The sequence below is a fragment of the Catharus ustulatus genome, chromosome 5, assembly GCF_009819885.2.
Source record: "Catharus ustulatus isolate bCatUst1 chromosome 5, bCatUst1.pri.v2, whole genome shotgun sequence".
Taxonomy (NCBI): Eukaryota; Metazoa; Chordata; class Aves; order Passeriformes; family Turdidae; genus Catharus; species Catharus ustulatus.
In genome coordinates this window covers 64,859,015-64,878,148 of record NC_046225.1, presented here as the reverse complement: position 1 = coordinate 64,878,148, position 19,134 = coordinate 64,859,015, and the positions used below count along the sequence as shown (strand labels likewise).

Below are 19,134 nucleotides of genomic sequence, written 5' to 3'. Positions count from 1 at the left end.
AATGAATCACACAGTGAAGGTTTATTCTTCCCATTGTCTTTAGAATTTGCTAGGAAATTTGCACCTGTCTTCAGGGCCAGTCTGTGCTATTAAATGTTTGATGCACTCCATGCTCAGTAAAACCAGCTAAAAAGTAAGATCCTCCAAGCCTGGCATTACACAGGAGTCAGACACTTGCTGTGCCTTTAGAAATATAAAAGTCACATAATGTTTTTGTTGTCAGTTTGGGTTCATGTACCAAATCTAGCTGCAGCTCTCTGTATTTTAAATAGATGATTTTAGAAAGGCATCATGTTCTACAAGAGCTCTTTAGCCTATTCAGATATTTAAGCACATCTTCACACAATTACTGTTTTTAATGATACTTGATAAGAAAAAAAGCCCAAGCCCAGAGCATACAGTCACTACACATCGTTTTAATCTGCCAGTAAGTACAGTTTGGGATAAGCTTTTGATCTGTCTACTTTTACTGAAATCAATGGAAATCCTTCATTCAGAGCATAAGTGTCTCCATGTGGCATATATTATAAATAAACCTGTATTTGAGAGAAGGAGAAGATGATAGGACGATACTGTTCTCAGGTCATAGATGTATAATGGAGGATAAATGGGGCAGAGGAGAAAGAAAGAAAGAAATAACCAACAGACCAAATCCCCCTCTGCACAGTGCAGCACTATGAACTTGGCACAATGCTTTGGAGTATTGGGTAGGATTTCTGTTTTGCTGAGGGTCCTTTATACACTGGGCTATAAATTTATTTTTCCCTGGGGAAAATGTAAATAGAGGCAGCTCTATTTGCAGCTCCTGGGGGAAGCAGCTTGTCACAAGCAAACTGAGCTCCAATATAAAGAATCACACAAACTGTTGCAGTAAGAGCACACCAACAATATGTATTTATTGCCCTGAGTGCATTTCCCTTTCTGGTTGCAGGCAGCACAAGCCTTTCTTCCTGACTGGACAGGTGCTTTTTACTCTCAGACACAGCTAAAATATTAGCATTTATCCTAGAGATGAAAAAAAATGTGCAGCTCAGATGCAGATGTCCCTGATCCTTTGGAAAAAGACAGATAAACAGGATAAATAATTCTGAATTGCAGAATTTGGTTATTTTTAACTCTATTCACAGCATCTGCCTCTGTCACTATACAGAATAAAAACAAACATTTGATAGCATAGTGCTTAGTTACACCAAGTACTGCAGTGCTATTTACTAAGACAACTCTATAGTTATCTTCACTGTGAAGACAATAGATGTTTAACATTTTTGATGTCTGACTAAAAATCTGTAGAAAACAAAAAAAAAAACCCAAGAGGAAATAGTTATTTTTCCCCTGCATGTTTCAGATTTGTAAAGCAGTCCTACAATTCCACTGTCCCCAGTGGTAACTTTGCAAGATTTCACTTAAACATAACACTTCTTTAAAATCTGAAATACAGCAGTCAGATGATTGCAAAGACAGATTACATACCAGGCAAGTTCAGACATCAGTGTGTCTGTGAGACTGTGAGAAGCAAAAGCCACTGACTCAAGGACTACCTCAAGCATGCACAGCTGAAAATCGATGTAAATGCATAAACAGAGAGAGCTCTGAAAACAGAGGTGAAACCAAAACCTTACGTCATGACCAGTGTCTCATCTCCAGGTTCACTAAGCAGTCCATCTACAAAGACAGAAGTGCTGGTAAAATTATGAGTGCTCCAGGTCTGGCCTTCATCTATGCTGAACCTGTAAAAAAGCAGAAAAGGTTCTCATTTACAACTACTGGTATATGAAGCAGAATGAACTTTAAAAAATCTCATCACTACTAAGGCTTAGGATTTTCAATCACAAAATACAGCATGCCTAGACAGTGCATGATATTAATGTGATCTTCTCAGCAACTTATCCTTATGAGAAGGTGTAATTCACATCCTTATGAGAAGGTGTAATAAATTTTCCACAACAATAAAATTCCTCAGGCCAATTAAAAACTGAGCTCTGTCAACAAACTATCTTGTTACCTTGAAGATTCAAAAACAAGCTAATTCACATTTCATTCTTTCTAATAGTCTCTGAGCTATAGACCTGTTAAGCAGAGGCCAGTGAAACATGAGAGGCCAAGTGCTAAAACGTGGGAGGTGCTCTAACTCCAGGATGGCCCCTCATGGCTGCTACCATCCACTTAAACATTTGCAAAAGATACTGATGAGTCAGCAAAACATAGTTCAAAACAGATTTCAAATATACATCAAAAACTTTTAAGTCAAAGTATCTTTTTTTTTCTGTTTATTTCCTCCAGGTTTTGGACAGTATCTTGATGATGGCTTTCAGTCCAGATAACCAGGTACAGAGCCTAGTTCCTATTCATGCAGAAACAACAAAATTAATATATATGTAACACAATTCTACAAAAATGAGCCAATTTGCAAGTGATAAAGATTCCTTACATTTTGTTATGCTGAAGATTATAGTTCTGTGTGCCATTACACAAGGTTACCACGTTTTGCTGCACTATCATGCAGTCTAAAACTTGTATGTTATAACAAAATGATTTGCAAAAAACCTTTTCTGCCAACCAGCCGAGAAGGCCATTTGTTGCATTGTCACCATATGAGAGGATCCATGCACACTGCAGTTAATTTGTGCATTAATATCTCAGCTGAGCTGTTATTCTGGCACACCAAATTACACAGCACATGAGCACAAAAAGTTCCTTTGCCTGTTGGCTCCCAAACTCTACATTAAGTTGCTCTTGCCAGAGAAACTCAGGGCAATTCTCCAATTTCCCTATGGCCCTTGGAGAGGACAGAGACTTTGCAGTATCAATGAACTCTCCTGACTGCACATCTAAGCCACATTTGCAGCACAGGCTGAGCATCATTGGCATGTACTGCTGGTGCCAGCACATAAGCAATTATGCTGAACATGGCTCCTGCTGTAGAGTTCCACAACAGTCTTTTAAGCAAAAAATGCCTACACTAATGCAAGATAATTTTATTATGATTAATGCATGATGCCATGGTACCTTCAGCACCATGAAGTAATCTTAAAGCAATCATTCAACTGCATTTTGTTGACACAATGAATGTTAAATTAAGCTGACCGCCTGTGTTTCATACATGATTAAATTGAAATGCTTATCTTAAACTCTGAACTTTGCCTGAGATCTTGAATACACAACAGCTCTACTCTAATTGACTGTAGAATTACTTGAGTATTTTCAGAGGGATAGAAGTGTCTTTGATAGCCACAATAACTCCACCATGGTCCAAGTACAAGATGTGGTGCTCTTCTTCAAAGACCTGTAAGGAGACAAAGAAAGAAAGGCCAGCTAAGCAAATGTACAAAACAGCTGAAATAAAACGAACAAGCAAACAAGAATTAAGAGACTTATGTTTTATAATGCCCACACTTCAAACTGAAAAGGACATAAAAGTCATGTTAACTCTTATATTTTTCCCAGTTGTAAAAGAAAAGAAAGTTAAGTAGGTGAATCAGAAAATGTTCAGGTTCAAATCACAGTCAGATTAAACTGCCTAAAGTGATTTTAGCCCTAGCTTATATTTCTCATAGTATGCATTCTGCATTCCTTCCTGTTATATATCACCAAGTGACCCATCACCTTACTTTGGTGTTTGCCATATTCTGTGTATCCTGCAGAATAAAATGCTTTGTAGTCTAATTCTAAGAAAAAAATGAAAATACTGCTGTCTCTGACTTCCTCACATATTCCCCAGAACCTACAGACTGTGAAGTAATTGGTGCAAGCATGTTTCCCACATTTCCAGTGTCAGTGAGTTTAAGTTCAAATATTATGTGATGTCCCATGGAGGTCACTGTGAGTGTGGAACCAAGATGGACGTAATATTGACTTAATAGTATAAAGGATTAAAAACTTCATAAATTATTTTAATTACTTTTCTAGAGGTTATCAGCACTGCTAAAATAAAAGCACAGGTAGACATCTTTCCTGTTTTACATCTCAAATCTGTTTTAAGACAGGATTTACTTATGGTATTAACCTGTGAAAGTTCATCAAACACAAGACCAAGTGATACGTGAGAATTATACACACTTAGCATTTATAGACAAACAGAGTCCCCTGTATGCTTTGACAAAGCAAAGGTGAAAACTATAAAGGTTAGCTTTACTTTTAATTGTAAATGAAAAATACTGACAATATTTTTTTTCCCCAAAATTAAATTCTACATTTAGAGGATTTCTCAACTGAAACTGAACTGAATCAGAGCTGGGGTGAAAGTATCTTACAGCACACTCACAATTACTTCAAAAATAGGAAGCATTTAATTGGGTTGAGAACTCAGTCTTCTACTCATATAGTAAGAACATTTTTTAATATGAATCCTAGGGCTTCAAGTGTCTGATCACTTTTTCAGTGTTGACAATTTACAGCCAAAACCCTGATATAAGGCATTTATAGTCTGATCTACCCATTCACCCAGCTGTAGATTATTTTAGAAGAGAATTCAGTAAAAGACAGACATTAATTTTAGATGCACTTCAAAAGGATGAGATCAGCTGGAGTCAGATAAGCAAGCAGAGTTTTGATCCTCCCCTAAACTTTGTTTGAACTTTCCCTCATACCAAAACGCAACACTGTGTGCTGGGACACCAAGTCTCCCATAGCTTCACCACCAAAGATAAAGGAAGTTGATACCTGCCTCACTTAATGCAAATCAGCCTTTCCCAGAAAAGCACCATGGTAGGTATTCATATGCCATTTTAATAAACCTGCTTTAGCACACTATAAAGCACAGAGGACACATTACAGGCATATTAATGCTGTTGTTATTTTATGCTCTTCTTGCACACACTTCAAACTTTTTATAAATAAAATGTATGAAAGCTTTATGAAAACAATTCTTCATCTTCAATACATTGAAAAGAATGAACAGTTTCATGCCTGTTTATCACAAAAGTAAATATTTATCTCCACTTTCTGGAAACAAAGACAAGACAAACAGTTTGCAAAGGATCAAGGCAAAGGTGGCTGCAGTGTGAGAGAAAAAGTTCAGACTAGGAAGATGAGTTCACATCAGGCCATGAATTCTGATACACATCTCTCCACTAACTAAAACAGGCAATAAATCTATTCTGAGCCTTACTAGTAGCCAGCCACTCCAGAACAAGATTTTTATAACCTATTTCTGTAATTTTTTGTGCACATTTTGTGCTTTATGACACAATGTCAACTTCTATTCTATCCTCTTCCTTCTGCTCTAAATGCTTTTCTTCCTATGTCTGTCCTAACAACTTCAGCAGCTATTTCAGGTCAGAATATCTGTTGGAAAAAATTGACACAGCTCCATGAAATCAGTGACAGTATATTTAAGTGGTCCTAGAGAAATACATGCCATACGATTTTACTTTGCAATACAGAAGTTGCAAAAATAAACAAAAATTCCTGAGATGACTATTTTTTTTTCATCCAGTGATATCCATTACTAAATCCAAATTTGAAAACAGAAGTTTTTCTTCACAGAATGAGCCAGTTGGACCCTTTTAGGGTTGGAAGGCTGGAATTGCATCCTTTTTTGTAGTGCTTAGATGTGTTACCATCTATCTCCTAAGATGCCTGCAGGAAAACATGTATTCTCACTTAACTGAAGGTTTTCCAAGTTGCTTTGATACACAAGGATTTGACACAGTTAAATAATATTTCAACAAGAAAACCCCACCAGACTACAGCTCCAGAGATCTAGATTTAGCTCCAAGACATCCAAAAGGCTTTCTGTGTAACCTCATTAGCTTAAGTGAACATTTTGTTGCTGCAAGAGCTACTCCGGTAGCAGATCAAATGTGAAAGGTTTATTGTTGCTGACTTTTTCCTTTTATTTATATCTTTTTTTTTTTGAAAGACAGATCTTCTTCTTACTCTTTGCTGTACAAATACTTTGCTGTATTTCAAATACAGTGTTGTAACAGATGCTGTTGAAATAACAATGGTAACCAGAATTGTGAACAGAAATCAGTATTAAAACAAAATAAAAACACGTATACATAAGGTAATCATTAGCACTTAAGAGTATCCTAATATTTCATGTTCACTAATTCATTTTATTGCATTGTTTTCCTGGTATAATAGACAGAGAAATCTTTCAAATAAACATACTTCACCTTAGGCTACATCTTCATGGTCCACTTGGCACTCAAGTTAATGGTTAGACTTAGTGATCTTAAGTGTCTTTTCTAACTTTATGATTCTATGATTCTAAGGCCACATATTCCATGATAATGTCAAGGTGAGATTCCTTTCTTCTACAGTCCAGTTCACAGCATGGATGTTTTAGCTACTTGCCAATCAGCTCCTAAAGCACTGCTATTTACAGAGCAGCACTGTACAGTACATAGACACATTTTTCAGTTTTCCTCAAACAGAGATGGTTCCAGGATATACCAACAAGCAGCTTAGGCATTCATTTTTATCTGTGAACTCTGGCTGTGTTTATAGGTAAATCTTTCCTGAACCCTTATATGACCACATCCAATGCAAACCACGGAAGGTTTGATGCTGTCTCAGAGCACTCCGTTGAATTCAAGGATCTTTGACCTTCCCCACAGTCCTATAATCCACAGTCCTATGAACCAATATTGCTATTATTTCAAGAAAGGTTTAATTAATTCCTTGCACTACATTTTCTCCTAAGTCTCTTATGCTTGCTTTTCTTATTCTCTATCTCTATACACAAGCACAGACTGCTCCTCTTCCCCTGTGTAAACAGTTCAGCAACATCATGTGAGCTTGTGAGAAAGGTGCCAGGTCCTCATTAATGACAACCACAAGGTCTCCAAGGCAGAGACTTAAACTCAAAGTGTTGTGCCAAAGCACAGGATTTCACCAGCTCACAAGACCTGCAATTCACTGAATTATCTACATTCCTGTATCACCTGACTGAAGCCTTCTGTTTTGTTATAAGAACTCCAGCAGAGATAGGAAATGTGCTGCTGTCCTCTGGAAGAATTTTTTCATTGTGAACAGTGAGGCCATAAAATACATAAAATAATCTACAGTTTCATTCTGATCACAAATATTAGAATTGAGTAAGCTCTTTCAAGGGCTTCATAGAATTTTTCATTAAAATAAAGCTAGCAATCTTGTTTGCCATTTTGACTGTCACAGTGAGGGACCGGTTTGTGGTTGATTTTACAGCATAATCAGGCACCTTAGGGTCAAGTTACAACACATATCATTACTTGTGTGTCTCTACAAATAAAAAGCAGTGAAAATATGAATTTGATCTCATTCTTCTTTTCTTCTTATTTTTCACCCCAGAAAAACTATAAAACTTTGGCTGACAAGAAATTATGAGAGTCCTCTAAGAAGCATTAAACAACACAGTACCCACTGTAAATCCTGTAAGGTTTTTGCATTTAAACACCTATTTATTGTATGCTAGATTTCAAGATGGAATTTGGTATAAAATTTCATCTTTTAAACATCAAATAACATCATTAGAAAAATAACCCATTTAATTTTAAAGTAGTTGGTGGAGTATGGTACCCTATCATAGGAATATAAGAAACTGTCTGCATTTTTCTCTTTTAGCCTCAAATTCCCCAAGCTCAGTAACACTACTGAGAACATTTTAACATTTAATGGTTATAAGGAAAAAACAAAATTTTATTTCAGCTGAATACTACAACACTACAATACTACTACAATTAAATTATTCTTAGAAAACACTTTGGTCCTTTGAGGGTGCTTTTTTTTAATCCTGGATATATATCATAATCTATATGATACTGTGTATTGTTGTTATACACATATCTAGAGAAAGAAAATATCCCTATGCTGAGTATATTGGGTTTGCACAGCAAGGTTTTGGTAGCAGGTTATTCTATTGGGGTGGTTTCTTTGAGAAGCTTCTAGAGAAGCTTTCCCACATCTTACAGCCAACACCAGCCAACTTCAAGATGGGCACACCACTGGTCAAGGTGGAGTCAGTCAGCAACAGCAGTAGCACCTTTGGATTATGTATTTAAAAAGGGCACAACAGCAACTACAGCAGGAATGAAGAGCTGAGAATTAAGGAGAGGAACAGCCCTGCAGACAGCAAGGTCAGTGCAGAAGGAGGAGCAGGAGGTGCTCCAAGTGTCAGAGCAGATTCCCCTGCAGCCCCCAGTGCAGCCCATGGAGAGGCAGCTGTGCCCCTGCAGCCCATGGAGGCCCAGGATGGAGCAGAGATGTCCCTGCAGCCCATGGAGGCCCAGGACAGAGCAGAGATACCCCTGCAGCCCATGGAGGTCCAGGATGGAGCAGAGACGCCCCTGCAGCCCATGGAGGAGCCCACAGTGGAGCAGCCTGGGAGTCCACAGGAAAGCTGTCTGCTGTGGGAGGGACCCCACACTGGAGCAGGGGAAGAGTGTGAGGAGGAAAGAGCAGCAGAGATATGTGTGTTGAATTGACCACAGCCCCCATCCCACCTCCCCCTGTAGGGCTCAGGGTGAGGAGGTAGAAAATTAGTGAGTAAAGTTGAGCCCATGATAAAGGGAGAGGTGGGGGAAGGTGTTGTAAGATTTGGGTTTATATCTCACTCTCCTACTCTGTTACTAACTGGCAATCAAATAAATATTCCCCAAGTTGGGTCTGTTTTGCCTGTGATGGTAATTGGTGACCAATTTCTCCCTGTACTTATCTCAAGGAGCTTTTTGTTAAATTCTCCCTCCTCCATCCAGCTGAGGAGAGCAATGACACAGAGATTGGTGGGCACCGGGCATCAAGCCAGGGGAAACCCAACACTGAGACAAAGCAGTTTAGGAAACAATACATGAGAAAGGTGAAATGCTTTAATTGACACTAGTCAATGAAAGAAAAAGCCATCCAGAATTCAAATAGCATTATGATATCACTGTTGTCTTTTTAATACTTTGGTATCTGTAATCCCTGTATTTATTAAATCACACCAAAAGACTTAAAAAAATTATTATTTTTTGCAAATCTCTTTTCACTGTCTTGGTTTCAATAAAGAGAAATTTTATGCTCAAGTAACAGCTTTCAGACTATGAAGCAGAAGAATTTTTGCCCTTGTACCTAAGCCATGTGTTTTAGCTTGGAATGTTTGTACTGCAAGATCTAGTCCAGGTGTACTTCATCATTAGCATAGGAAGATTACCTAAACTATTAAAAACCCTAAACAGACACTATGTTTTTTGCATAAGATACTTATAAGATCTTTAAAGAGACCAAAATATTTTAACTTCATCAGAACCTGACAGCCTGATCAATTTGAGCCTTAGAAAATCACCTCTTAATCTCTCAGTTTCCAAGCAAACTGGAGATAATAATAACATCTCCTTCAAAAGAGTATCTAAAGATTAGTTAAGCATTATATAATTCATCACATTTAGTACATTAAAATTACTTCCAGGTTCCTTTGATGACTTATGTATGCATCCTACCTGACGCCACGTGTTCCCACAGTCAGATGTTATGTACATCTCTTCTTTATACTCAACCAGCTGGGACCCCAGGTTACCTGTCACAAAAGAGGAGAAAACAAGGGTTGCATCCACATGAGCAAGAGAGATTGGATCTAGTCCTGATGCCAGTCTGAGTAAGGAGTTTCCAGGTCAGAGCAAGAACTAAACATATTTGAAAGGCTTACTTCATCTCTGGTAGAACCACAAAAATCCTTAAAAAACACATATGTACAATTTCAAAGTGTTCCTTTCCATTGATAGGTTGTCCATAGGTGGAAGCAATGGGACTTGATCCTAATGCCAAAATGCAGAATTCAGACCAACATTTTAGTTCTGTTGCTGCATGATGAATAATTATTATGAAACAACATGTATTTAAGATGTATGAAACATCCATAAACTCAGAAGCTTTAACCTTAACCTTAATCATACTTTGTGAAGTTATTCACATTGAACCCAAACTGTTAAAATGAAATATTTAATCTTTAAGACTTGATGAAGCTCTAGCTAAACTAGAATCTTGTGAAATATGCAACATGAAAAGAAGGGACAGGACATTTGAAAAAGAGTAAACACAAAAGATTTGAAAGCAGAATTGTTTGATTTACCTAAGTATTAACCAGAAAGTTACTGAGTTACTGAATATTTTGACAAATAGCACTGAGGAGAATTCATGTTCCTGCAAAGTTAAGAAAGTGTTAAACTTGAGGAAGATGATAGCAGATGCAGTCGCAAATACAGAGATCTCCATCTTTTAACATGCAGTATTTCAAACAGCAAATTATTAAGCACCAGGTAGCTTAGTGTTCTAGGAGAGAATCATTCATTGCACAATATTCCTTCTAAATGATATCCTCCTGGGGATTTTGACTTAAATATATGGTTTGCATGTTTTCACAGTAGAAATAAGAGGAAAATTATCAGATCCTCTTAAGCAGAAGAGACAGTGAAAGAAAACACTTGAGATTAGAATAGCTCTATGAAATTTCACTTGTGCATTATATAAATAGCTGGTTTTCAACCACTAAACCAGGTATGTTTATGCAGAGAGGTTTATGCTGAAAGGTTCCCAAGAGGAATGACAGCACCCACTGCCCAAAATGCACAGTCTATTTAGACCATCAAGGTTGCATGTGTTTCACTCTTTAACAGGATAACTCTACACCACTTAACCCTAATACATCCTGGACAGGATTGGAATCTTTGTATTGAATCAGGGAATTTATAGAGGTCAGTTAATTCCTTTAAATTGCATCTAACACTTCAGAAGATGCCACTTCCCATTCTTGGGATTTTCTTGGGTTGTTATTTTTACAACACACTGCACACTCTCTCACTTATCAGATAATTCAGCAAGATTTTGTTGGTCATAGAATCATGGAATATGTTGAGTTGGAAAGGACCTATCAAGATGAGTGAATCTAATTCCTGGTCCTGCACAGGATACCCCAAGAGTCACATCATGTGCCTGAGAGCATAGTCTAAATGCTTCTTGAACTCAGGTAAGCTTGATGCTGTGACCCTTTTCCTGGAAAGCTTGTTCCAGTGCCCAACCACCCTCTGGGAGAAAAACCTTTCCCTGATATCTAACCTACACCTCCCATGAATATAACCAAATGAAATAGTTCTAAAAGGAAAGCTTCACACATTAATTTGGTTATGTTTTCTCCTCAAATACAGCTTTATGATTAATCTGATCACTAGAAGGAGACATGAATGAGAAATCACCTTCTCAGGGCTGAAGGAAGGGAAGGAGGATTTGATTAACTGCATATACAAAATACATTTCTTTTGCTATTCTTGCTTTCCTCTGTTCTACTTTTCATTGCTATATCACCTATGAATGGGTATGTTCTTGTGCTTCTGCAGGTAATCACAGAATATTTTCTATAGGACAGCTGAAAACACAAAGATTTATTTGCTTCCCAGAATCTAACATACCACTGTCAGTCTACAGCAATAGACTCTTTTTTTACACAGAGAACTTTAATGAATACAGCATTAGTTTTGCTCCTGAATAAATGCTGTTTACCTCTTTTCACCACTTACTGAATTCCACTTGCATGAGTAGGTCTTTATTTTGAGCACTGCTAGGGATTTGCACTTTAAAGAATTCAGTGGTAAATTGCCTTGGTAATGGAAAATTAGTCTGTAAACGAAACAGCATTTACTTGTGCTTCATTAAAAAGCCTTTTCTACCCAGCTGATTTAGTAATGATACTAGCAACAGCGTTGTAATTGCATCTCTCTCAAAAGACAGACATGTCTTCTAGTTCTGATTTTACCTTTACTGTCTTTTCTTGGTAAAAGAGCAAAGGGAGTTGGTGGGCTCAGTTATAATTCCAGAGGCTTTTCATTCTGCCTAAAACACAGCTGATGCCAACGGGAACAGAATCTGGGACACTGCTTTGGGAAAAAGGACTTCAGTGATGTTTGACCTTTGAAAACAGTCCATGCATGGGCCAAGGATGGAAGCCGAGAAGTGGCACATGCAGAACCTGCTGATTACTGACACAGTGTTTAATTGTGTCATTAATGAAGGCTGTGATTTTCATTATTTCCATTTTTTTTGGGACACACAGCTATATGACATAATTTTGCAAACTTTGCAAAATTAAGTCTTCAAACAGAAAAAAGAAATGTAACACCTTTCTGTAAGGAAGGATAAAAATTTTCAGTGCAGTTGGAGTTTGCTCTGTGGGTACCACAGATCATGGCTTGCTGAAAAAGAGCATCAGTGGATTCAGAAAGGAAAAGCAGGTGAGGCCAAAAGAAGGAAAGCTGCAGCACCAGGAGAGACAGGCAGGCTCCTGCAAAATGCAGTGGGAAGTACTCATGCAGCCAAATCTGAGACATGACGGACAGAAGGAAATTTCCACAGGAACACATAGTGATGCACAAGTTTTATAAGCCACAGAAAAGCCATTCTGAAAGCTGTTAGCCTGACAAAGTAGAACTAGAACAAAACCAAGTCCTTCAAAGATCTAAGTGAACTCCCCCCACTTTTATTAGTAAACTTTTCTATTTAACATGTGTGATACACGAGTTATGAGTTTTCTCTAGCTAAAGAGTTACGTTGTTTTAACTTTATTTTTTAATATGCTAATAAAAAAAAACCTTCAAAGATTTGGAGTATTTTGTTCTTTCTGAGATTTAAAACAAGGTGTATAATTTTAGGCTCCAGTTACCTTGCAGAGTTGTGTCACTGGATAAGCCAGCTAATTTAACACAGTGTGTGTAATGGCACCCCACAAACCCCTTTACAACAGCTCCAATTTGCATCAAATGAAATGCAAGGCACCCTGACATTACTAATACTGCAAACAAACAACTGCAAAGATGTCATCATGTTCAGCAATAAACTGGGGGAGAGATGATTGGTGCAGGGGCATTGCTCAGGAACAGGCTGGGCATCAGGTGGGTGGAGGTGAGCAACTCTTTTCATTTACATCGCTTCTCTTCCTTGGGTTTCATTTCTCTCGGTCCTTTTTTCTTTTCATTACAATTTATTACTATTATCATTATTATTATTTTATTTATTTTTCAATTATTAAGCTGTTCTTACCTCAATCTATTAATTTCCTCACTTTTCCCCTCTTTCTTCCCCCCATCCTTCTGGAGGGGAAGTGAGCAAGGAGCTGTGTGATGCTGAGCTGCTGGCTGGACTTAAACCATGCCAAGGCAGTATTAGCCACAGCTGCAAATGGTACCATTCTAACATGACTTCTGATCTGAGTGCCCTGAAACCTCCTCTGACACATGACACAGAGTGTTTGCCATCCAGTTTCATGAGTTTTGTAGGTAATACAGAAATTCCTCAAGTTTTTATTACAATATTTTGCATTCTTTTTGTAACCAAATGTCTCTTATGTGTGTGTCTTCTTCAGTGCCTGGAGGATGATATACACCTCAATTGTCCTTAAACACTCTCCCAAAGGCTTTTGCCACCAATACAGCCAGGATATTGTGCTAGATGGACTCAGCCTAAGTCAGTTTTGCTCTGCTATTATGTTCTGACACTGCTTCTATTCATGAAGCAAAAAGAAACATTTTGGCCTGCATTTTTCAGTTTTTGATTAAGAACAGTAACTTTTCAAACTGTGTTTTGGAATACATGAAATCTTCTTCTGCTTCTACACTTGTCCTGAGTAAAGGCTGATTTTAAGTAAATGCTATAAATCCCATGTTCCATCCTTGCAGGAGTGGCAATACCAAAAACTAGAATACAGAGGCACCAACTACTGGTCAACACAGTTCTCCAAGCTTTCTGTAACTCTGCACGTGACAGTTTAGCAGCTGGTAGCACAGGGAATTGAAAGAAAGCAATTTTTTCCAGTGATGTCTGGTGGCTAGCAAAGTTCTCTGGAAAGGTGGTATAGCTGTGAGAAACAATACAGAGCTCTCAATACAGATGTCAAGAGAGTTGGGCATTTTGGCAGGTTTTACTGGGTCACAAAGCATGTGGAAGATTACTTAATTTAAAATTTACAATCAATCTACATGTTTTAAGTGCTAGTTATCGCTGTGTTTGCCCATATTTTTATATGTGACTCTGGACATGTTTACAGTAAAAAGAAATAATCCCCCTACGCAATGCTTAGATAATCCTTCTAATATGGAAAATCTTTTCCAGTCACTTAAATTTAGCATGCCGGCAAATACCTACTCCAAAAAGAGAGATGTGCCTTGCCTGGATTACTGGTAATTAATACAGCTGTAACATGTCTTTGGGCCATGCACAATAAGTTGAAATTTTATGGTTTGCAGTTTTGTAGCCCCAGTATAGAACAAGCAGACAACCAATTTGTATTTAAATCTCCCAGACACGCTGTTTTGCCTGGCAAGCTGAAGATGTCCACAGATGAGGGAGTGGGGAATCAGAATTGAGGTACATAACAAAAATTTAAAGGAATTTCAGGAGGTTTGCTCCATAATGTACTGGGGAATGCTCAATCATCTCCCTGTTCCCTTATCCTTTTTTCATAGAGGCATCCTACTATGCTACTTCTGTGAAAAATGATAGACATTCATCACAATGTATGCAATTATATTTGGCCCTGATATGACAAAAAGTAAACACAACTTTTCCAACACTTCCTCAATTTGTGTGAATGTGCAGAATTTACTGCTTGCTTGATTTGCCATCTGGATTGGAAGCTAAGGAGGCAATTATTGTAAACTAGCACCTGAAAAAGCTACACTTCTCTAAACGTTTCTCACAGAAAAGTCCTTAGCGAGTTTATAGTAAAAATTTACACATCAATTGACACACATTTCATAGCTGATGCTATGAGAAATAGAAGTTGTTGCCAAGATTAAAATGCACAAAAATCAAATGTAAATGCAAATTCCTATTGCATTTCTTGAAGAGAGCAAAGTAGTTATTTAAAATACCACTTTCATATGCAGCTGCAAAATTTAATATTCTGTCTGAACAATTTATATATAGACATAAGTTAAAAATATGCATTCCTGAGAACTATTTATGAAAGTTTAACAGACCGGGATTTTTATTTGTAAACATTAGTTTAAAAGGATGCAATTTTAACATCTTATTAAAGATGCTAAGTTTTCCCAATTTTCTAGGTATTAATGCAGCTCACCATTTAATTATTCCTTTTTAAAATTAAAAAAATATTCAGTAGTCTCTGATCTCTGATCTTTCTGGAATTTCCATATCAAAATTGTACTTAAGTCACAGAATAGCTTTTCCATTACCACAAGCAGCTGTGTTGTATAAGCTTCCTAGAAAGAAGCCAAAATCCTCTTTTTAAAGGGATTTTTTTGTTTGTTTTTTGATCAATAGGGTTCTTATGCTTAGAAATCATATTTCTAGATCTTATGCACTTGTTTGCATCACTTGTTTCTACCCCGTGGTTACACTTCCAGGAAAAAAAAAAACAAAACAACATATTTTATATAGTCCTTTAGTTTTTCAGCTAATGGGGGTTTTCTTGTAAATATTCTCTATTTCCCTCAACTGCCAAAGAGGCCTTCTTAGCACCTGCTCACTGGTCCTGAAAATTGATTATCAGAATTGTACACAGTCATATTAGTAATGTCACTGTACAATATTTTGCTAGAGTATTAATATTTCCCTCTCTCTGTTGGCAATTATTTACCTATTTCATCCTGAGAATAATTTTGCTTTTTACAGCTCAAGGCACTGATGATTCCTAGACATGCTCTGATCAACTGACATTCATGGATCTTTATCATCTTCAGTCATTTCCAGAAGATGTGCCCTCCCTAAATCTAACAGTAAAATTCCAATAGTGCATTATGTGGCCCAAATAATCTGACTCCTGGATGTACTAAGAACCTAATACTTATGTTGATTTGTATAGGATTATCAGTTTCAAGGATCAGGCCAAAGGAAATTCAAGCTCACCCTATGTAAAGTATTTCTGATAAGAAGTGTAAGTTTACAAGAATATCAGATTTGTCAGATAAGACTGAACACATGCACAGAATCCAGATGACCTGGGCATCCAAATAATATAAATGCAAGTCAAAATCAGAGCTAATTCAGGTCATCTTTTGGCAAGGGGATGCAGCTGCTCTATAGAATTTTTAAGGCTCCAAAATAGATCCTTTGCTCTCTTTTCGGCTACAGAAGCTTTTCTTCTACCAGAAAAAGGACTCACTGCACTCTCTTGGGCAAATTTTTCCCACTTACACACGCCCCGTCCCAGGTGGCTTGCAACTGAGCAAGGGTGCCTTCTACCACCCCCATTACATTACTGGTTGCTCCACAAGCAAACCTAATTTAACATATGAGCTCCATTCTTCAGGATCCCAGGATGTTATCAAAACCACTCCCTCCTGATCACATTGAGGAAAGCTGTTGACAAGTTCTCTATCTGACAGAGTAAGACAATGTCACAGTGATACAATGTCACCCCATTCTAGCAAGGAATTAAGGGCAAAATACTCTTCTACAATCTGCCCTCCATAATGACATCTCAGAGAATTAAGTGCACTTCAAAAAATCTACAAACCCCAAACAAAAGAAAACAACCCAATATCCCAACAAACAGCTGTTCAACACATCAGATTATAGTGCAAAGAGAAAGAAAAATGAAATAGGAATAATCGACTAATTTAATCTCTATGCTTAATTTGCTACAGGAAGGCATTTAAGCATGATATGATGACGCTAAAATTAAGAGTGTACGTTTCGAAGGCTTTAATGAAAAAATAAGATATTTGAAATGGAATATATTTTTTGAAACATTTGAATTCTTAAAGTTTGACCTGAAGACATATTAGGAATCTATCTACAAGGGCACTGCATAAATTCTTGGTTTCATTTGTGCCAATAAAAACATAGCAGCATTTCAGCAGGTAGGTTGTCTCCAGTAAAATACTTTAAACTCCCTTTGCATTACAGTTTTTTTCTTCAATATAATTGAAGATTACCTACTGGCAGCTGTCCTTCTCTTTAAACACCAAATATTCTCACCTTGACATTCTCAGGAAACTTTCAACTTAGTAAGCCGTTTGTCAGAGAGTAGTGTAAGATAAAGTAGAAGCCATTATTCATTAAAAACAGATATACTTTTATGAAAAGAGAAGCCGACATCTGTGCATTTCACCTGAATATTATCCATAACATAGGAATAAAATAATGCAATTTTTAAAAGCTCTTAGAATAGTATACATTTAGACAATTTTGAAACAAAGAAACAGAAGATTTAATAAAATTAATAGATGAATTACAAAGACACAAAGCAAAACTGAGTTATGTGAATTTTTTTCTTGATGAGTGCTCAACACTGCAGTGAAATTTTCTTTATTAAATTCCACTTCGTAGTGACATGACTCCGTATGTAAGTTATAATGGAGAAGCCACACCCAGCATTGTTCCCAACACCACAACACATTTGCCTCTTTCAATCCATTTCTCTTTAGGCAGAAAGGAATTAATAAAAATTACAAGACAAATTATCTGTATCCAGGCTTAAAGAACAAAGGCTTGACCCAGTTTTTCTGGGTTATTCATGATGCTGGAGGGCCTACACATCACTTCCAGAGAAAAAGAATGCAGGATCTGTCCTGCAGTCACCACCACATCTCCACAGCACGCTGATGGGGAAGGAGGTACTGAACAGCACAGCTGATACAGCTCTGAGAAGACTCAGCTCTGGGCCTTCCATCAATTTATATTGAATTGTTCGATCAAAAGATTCCATAAATGATAATTCCTCAGGAAAGTCTTATTTTGGCAATGTTTGTAGCCTGGTTTTCTTACAAAGACTAGATGTACAAAGAACCCCTGCCACATTTCAGGTCTTAAAAAGTAATGTCATGGACTTACCTGCCCCCATTATGAGCCCTGGTGCAGTGTCCTTGGTGTGCACTGTGCCCGACACATACGGATTGTCTGCCCACCGGAGATGGAGGTGAAGGTAACAATCAGGCTTGTGGGAAAAGAGGCAGAGAAGAGGTGTAAAAATCACTGCCAGCAGGTATGCTCCTACAACAAATGAAAGCCCAGACAGGGAGCAGCTTCAGCAATGTATGTCTTCAGAAAGAAAAAGAATGGTTGCTTCCCATGGAGCCAAATTCCAGTCTGAAGTATCAGTCCTCACTTTATAAGAAGAATCTCTGGTGATGTCTGCATAATGTGCTCCTGTCTCTACCAAAAGATTTCCAAACTCAAAGAAGTCAGCATGTCAGCATTATTATATAAACCCCCTTCTGACAGAATAATTGCTTAAAAATTATTAACTAATTGCAACAAGTATTGCACATTCGTTGGTCTCAGGTAAACGGGAAAATTATGATTAGGGAGAACTGTTCGGGCTGAAATGCCTTTTTTGGTAAAAAAAGTGGTATGAAAAATAGCATAATGACTTTAGGCCACATCATGCCTCCTTGCTAAGCAACTTACTGCTTCTTGCCCTTGGTGCAGTGCACTCCAAGGGCATATTGCTCAGAGCAATGTGACCAGCAGCCTTACCAGGAGCCAGCTGCCAGCCCCACCAGGGAACTGCTGCCACTGCAATCATCCCACTCATCTCAGACTGATCTGCACCAGACCCTGCAGGAGGAACCCTGCAGCACAGCCATGAACTCTTCACAAGGGAACCGCAGCTCCAGCCCTCCACTTCTGCCATGTGGAGAGGGAGAAAGCTCTGCCAGTGGCAGGAGTACAAGCATTTCTTTTTCCCAGCTTTGAGTCCCCAGGAGCAGAGAATTAGTGAGAAAAATACAATGTTTTCAGTACAGCCTTGTAAATAACTATGGGCATGTGGGACATCTAAACAAACAGAAATAATAGCTTACAGAAAGAAAGGAATATTTTATGCAAGTTACTGTGGTATTTGTTTTCAAGCAACTGTCAGAGGTTCCATTTAACAGGGAACAAGAGTTATCTTGGTTTATTAAGAAACACAAATATGAAGAGATGGAAAGAGAAAAATTACTGGTAATCTCTGTTTGACACATGATGTGCCTCAGACACAAATGACTGTCATGATTATTCTGAACTGGATTGTGTGGTTGACACACAAGAAATGTGTCATCTTTGTGTCAAAGTGATCTCAAATATGAAGTGCAGTGCACCAGCTAGACCTGACTGCTCACTCTACCCAATGACTGGACTGAGAGCCTGTTGAGCCACAGCTGATGCAATGCAAGTACAGTAATTTCACAACTATAAGGTGCACCCTTTTGACTAAAATTTTGATGGAAACCCAGAAGTGCG

The 19,134-nt window shown here is 37.8% G+C and overlaps 1 protein-coding gene across 5 annotated transcripts in view; it reads right to left on the bottom strand.

Moving 5' to 3' along the window:
- The window catches only part of SORCS2 (sortilin related VPS10 domain containing receptor 2), a 594,699-nt gene that overhangs the window by 54,160 nt on the left and 521,405 nt on the right, over nucleotides 1-19,134 (bottom strand). For all 5 annotated transcript variants that reach the window (XM_033061451.1, XM_033061452.2, XM_033061450.2 and 2 more), the window contains exons 11-14: nucleotides 17,743-17,845; nucleotides 9,402-9,478; nucleotides 3,192-3,283; nucleotides 1,620-1,727 (exon numbers count right to left, since the gene is read on the bottom strand). In XM_033061451.1, coding sequence (XP_032917342.1) covers nucleotides 1,620-1,727; nucleotides 3,192-3,283; nucleotides 9,402-9,478; nucleotides 17,743-17,845 — 380 coding nt within the window. The remainder of the gene's footprint in view (nucleotides 1-1,619; nucleotides 1,728-3,191; nucleotides 3,284-9,401; nucleotides 9,479-17,742; nucleotides 17,846-19,134) is intronic.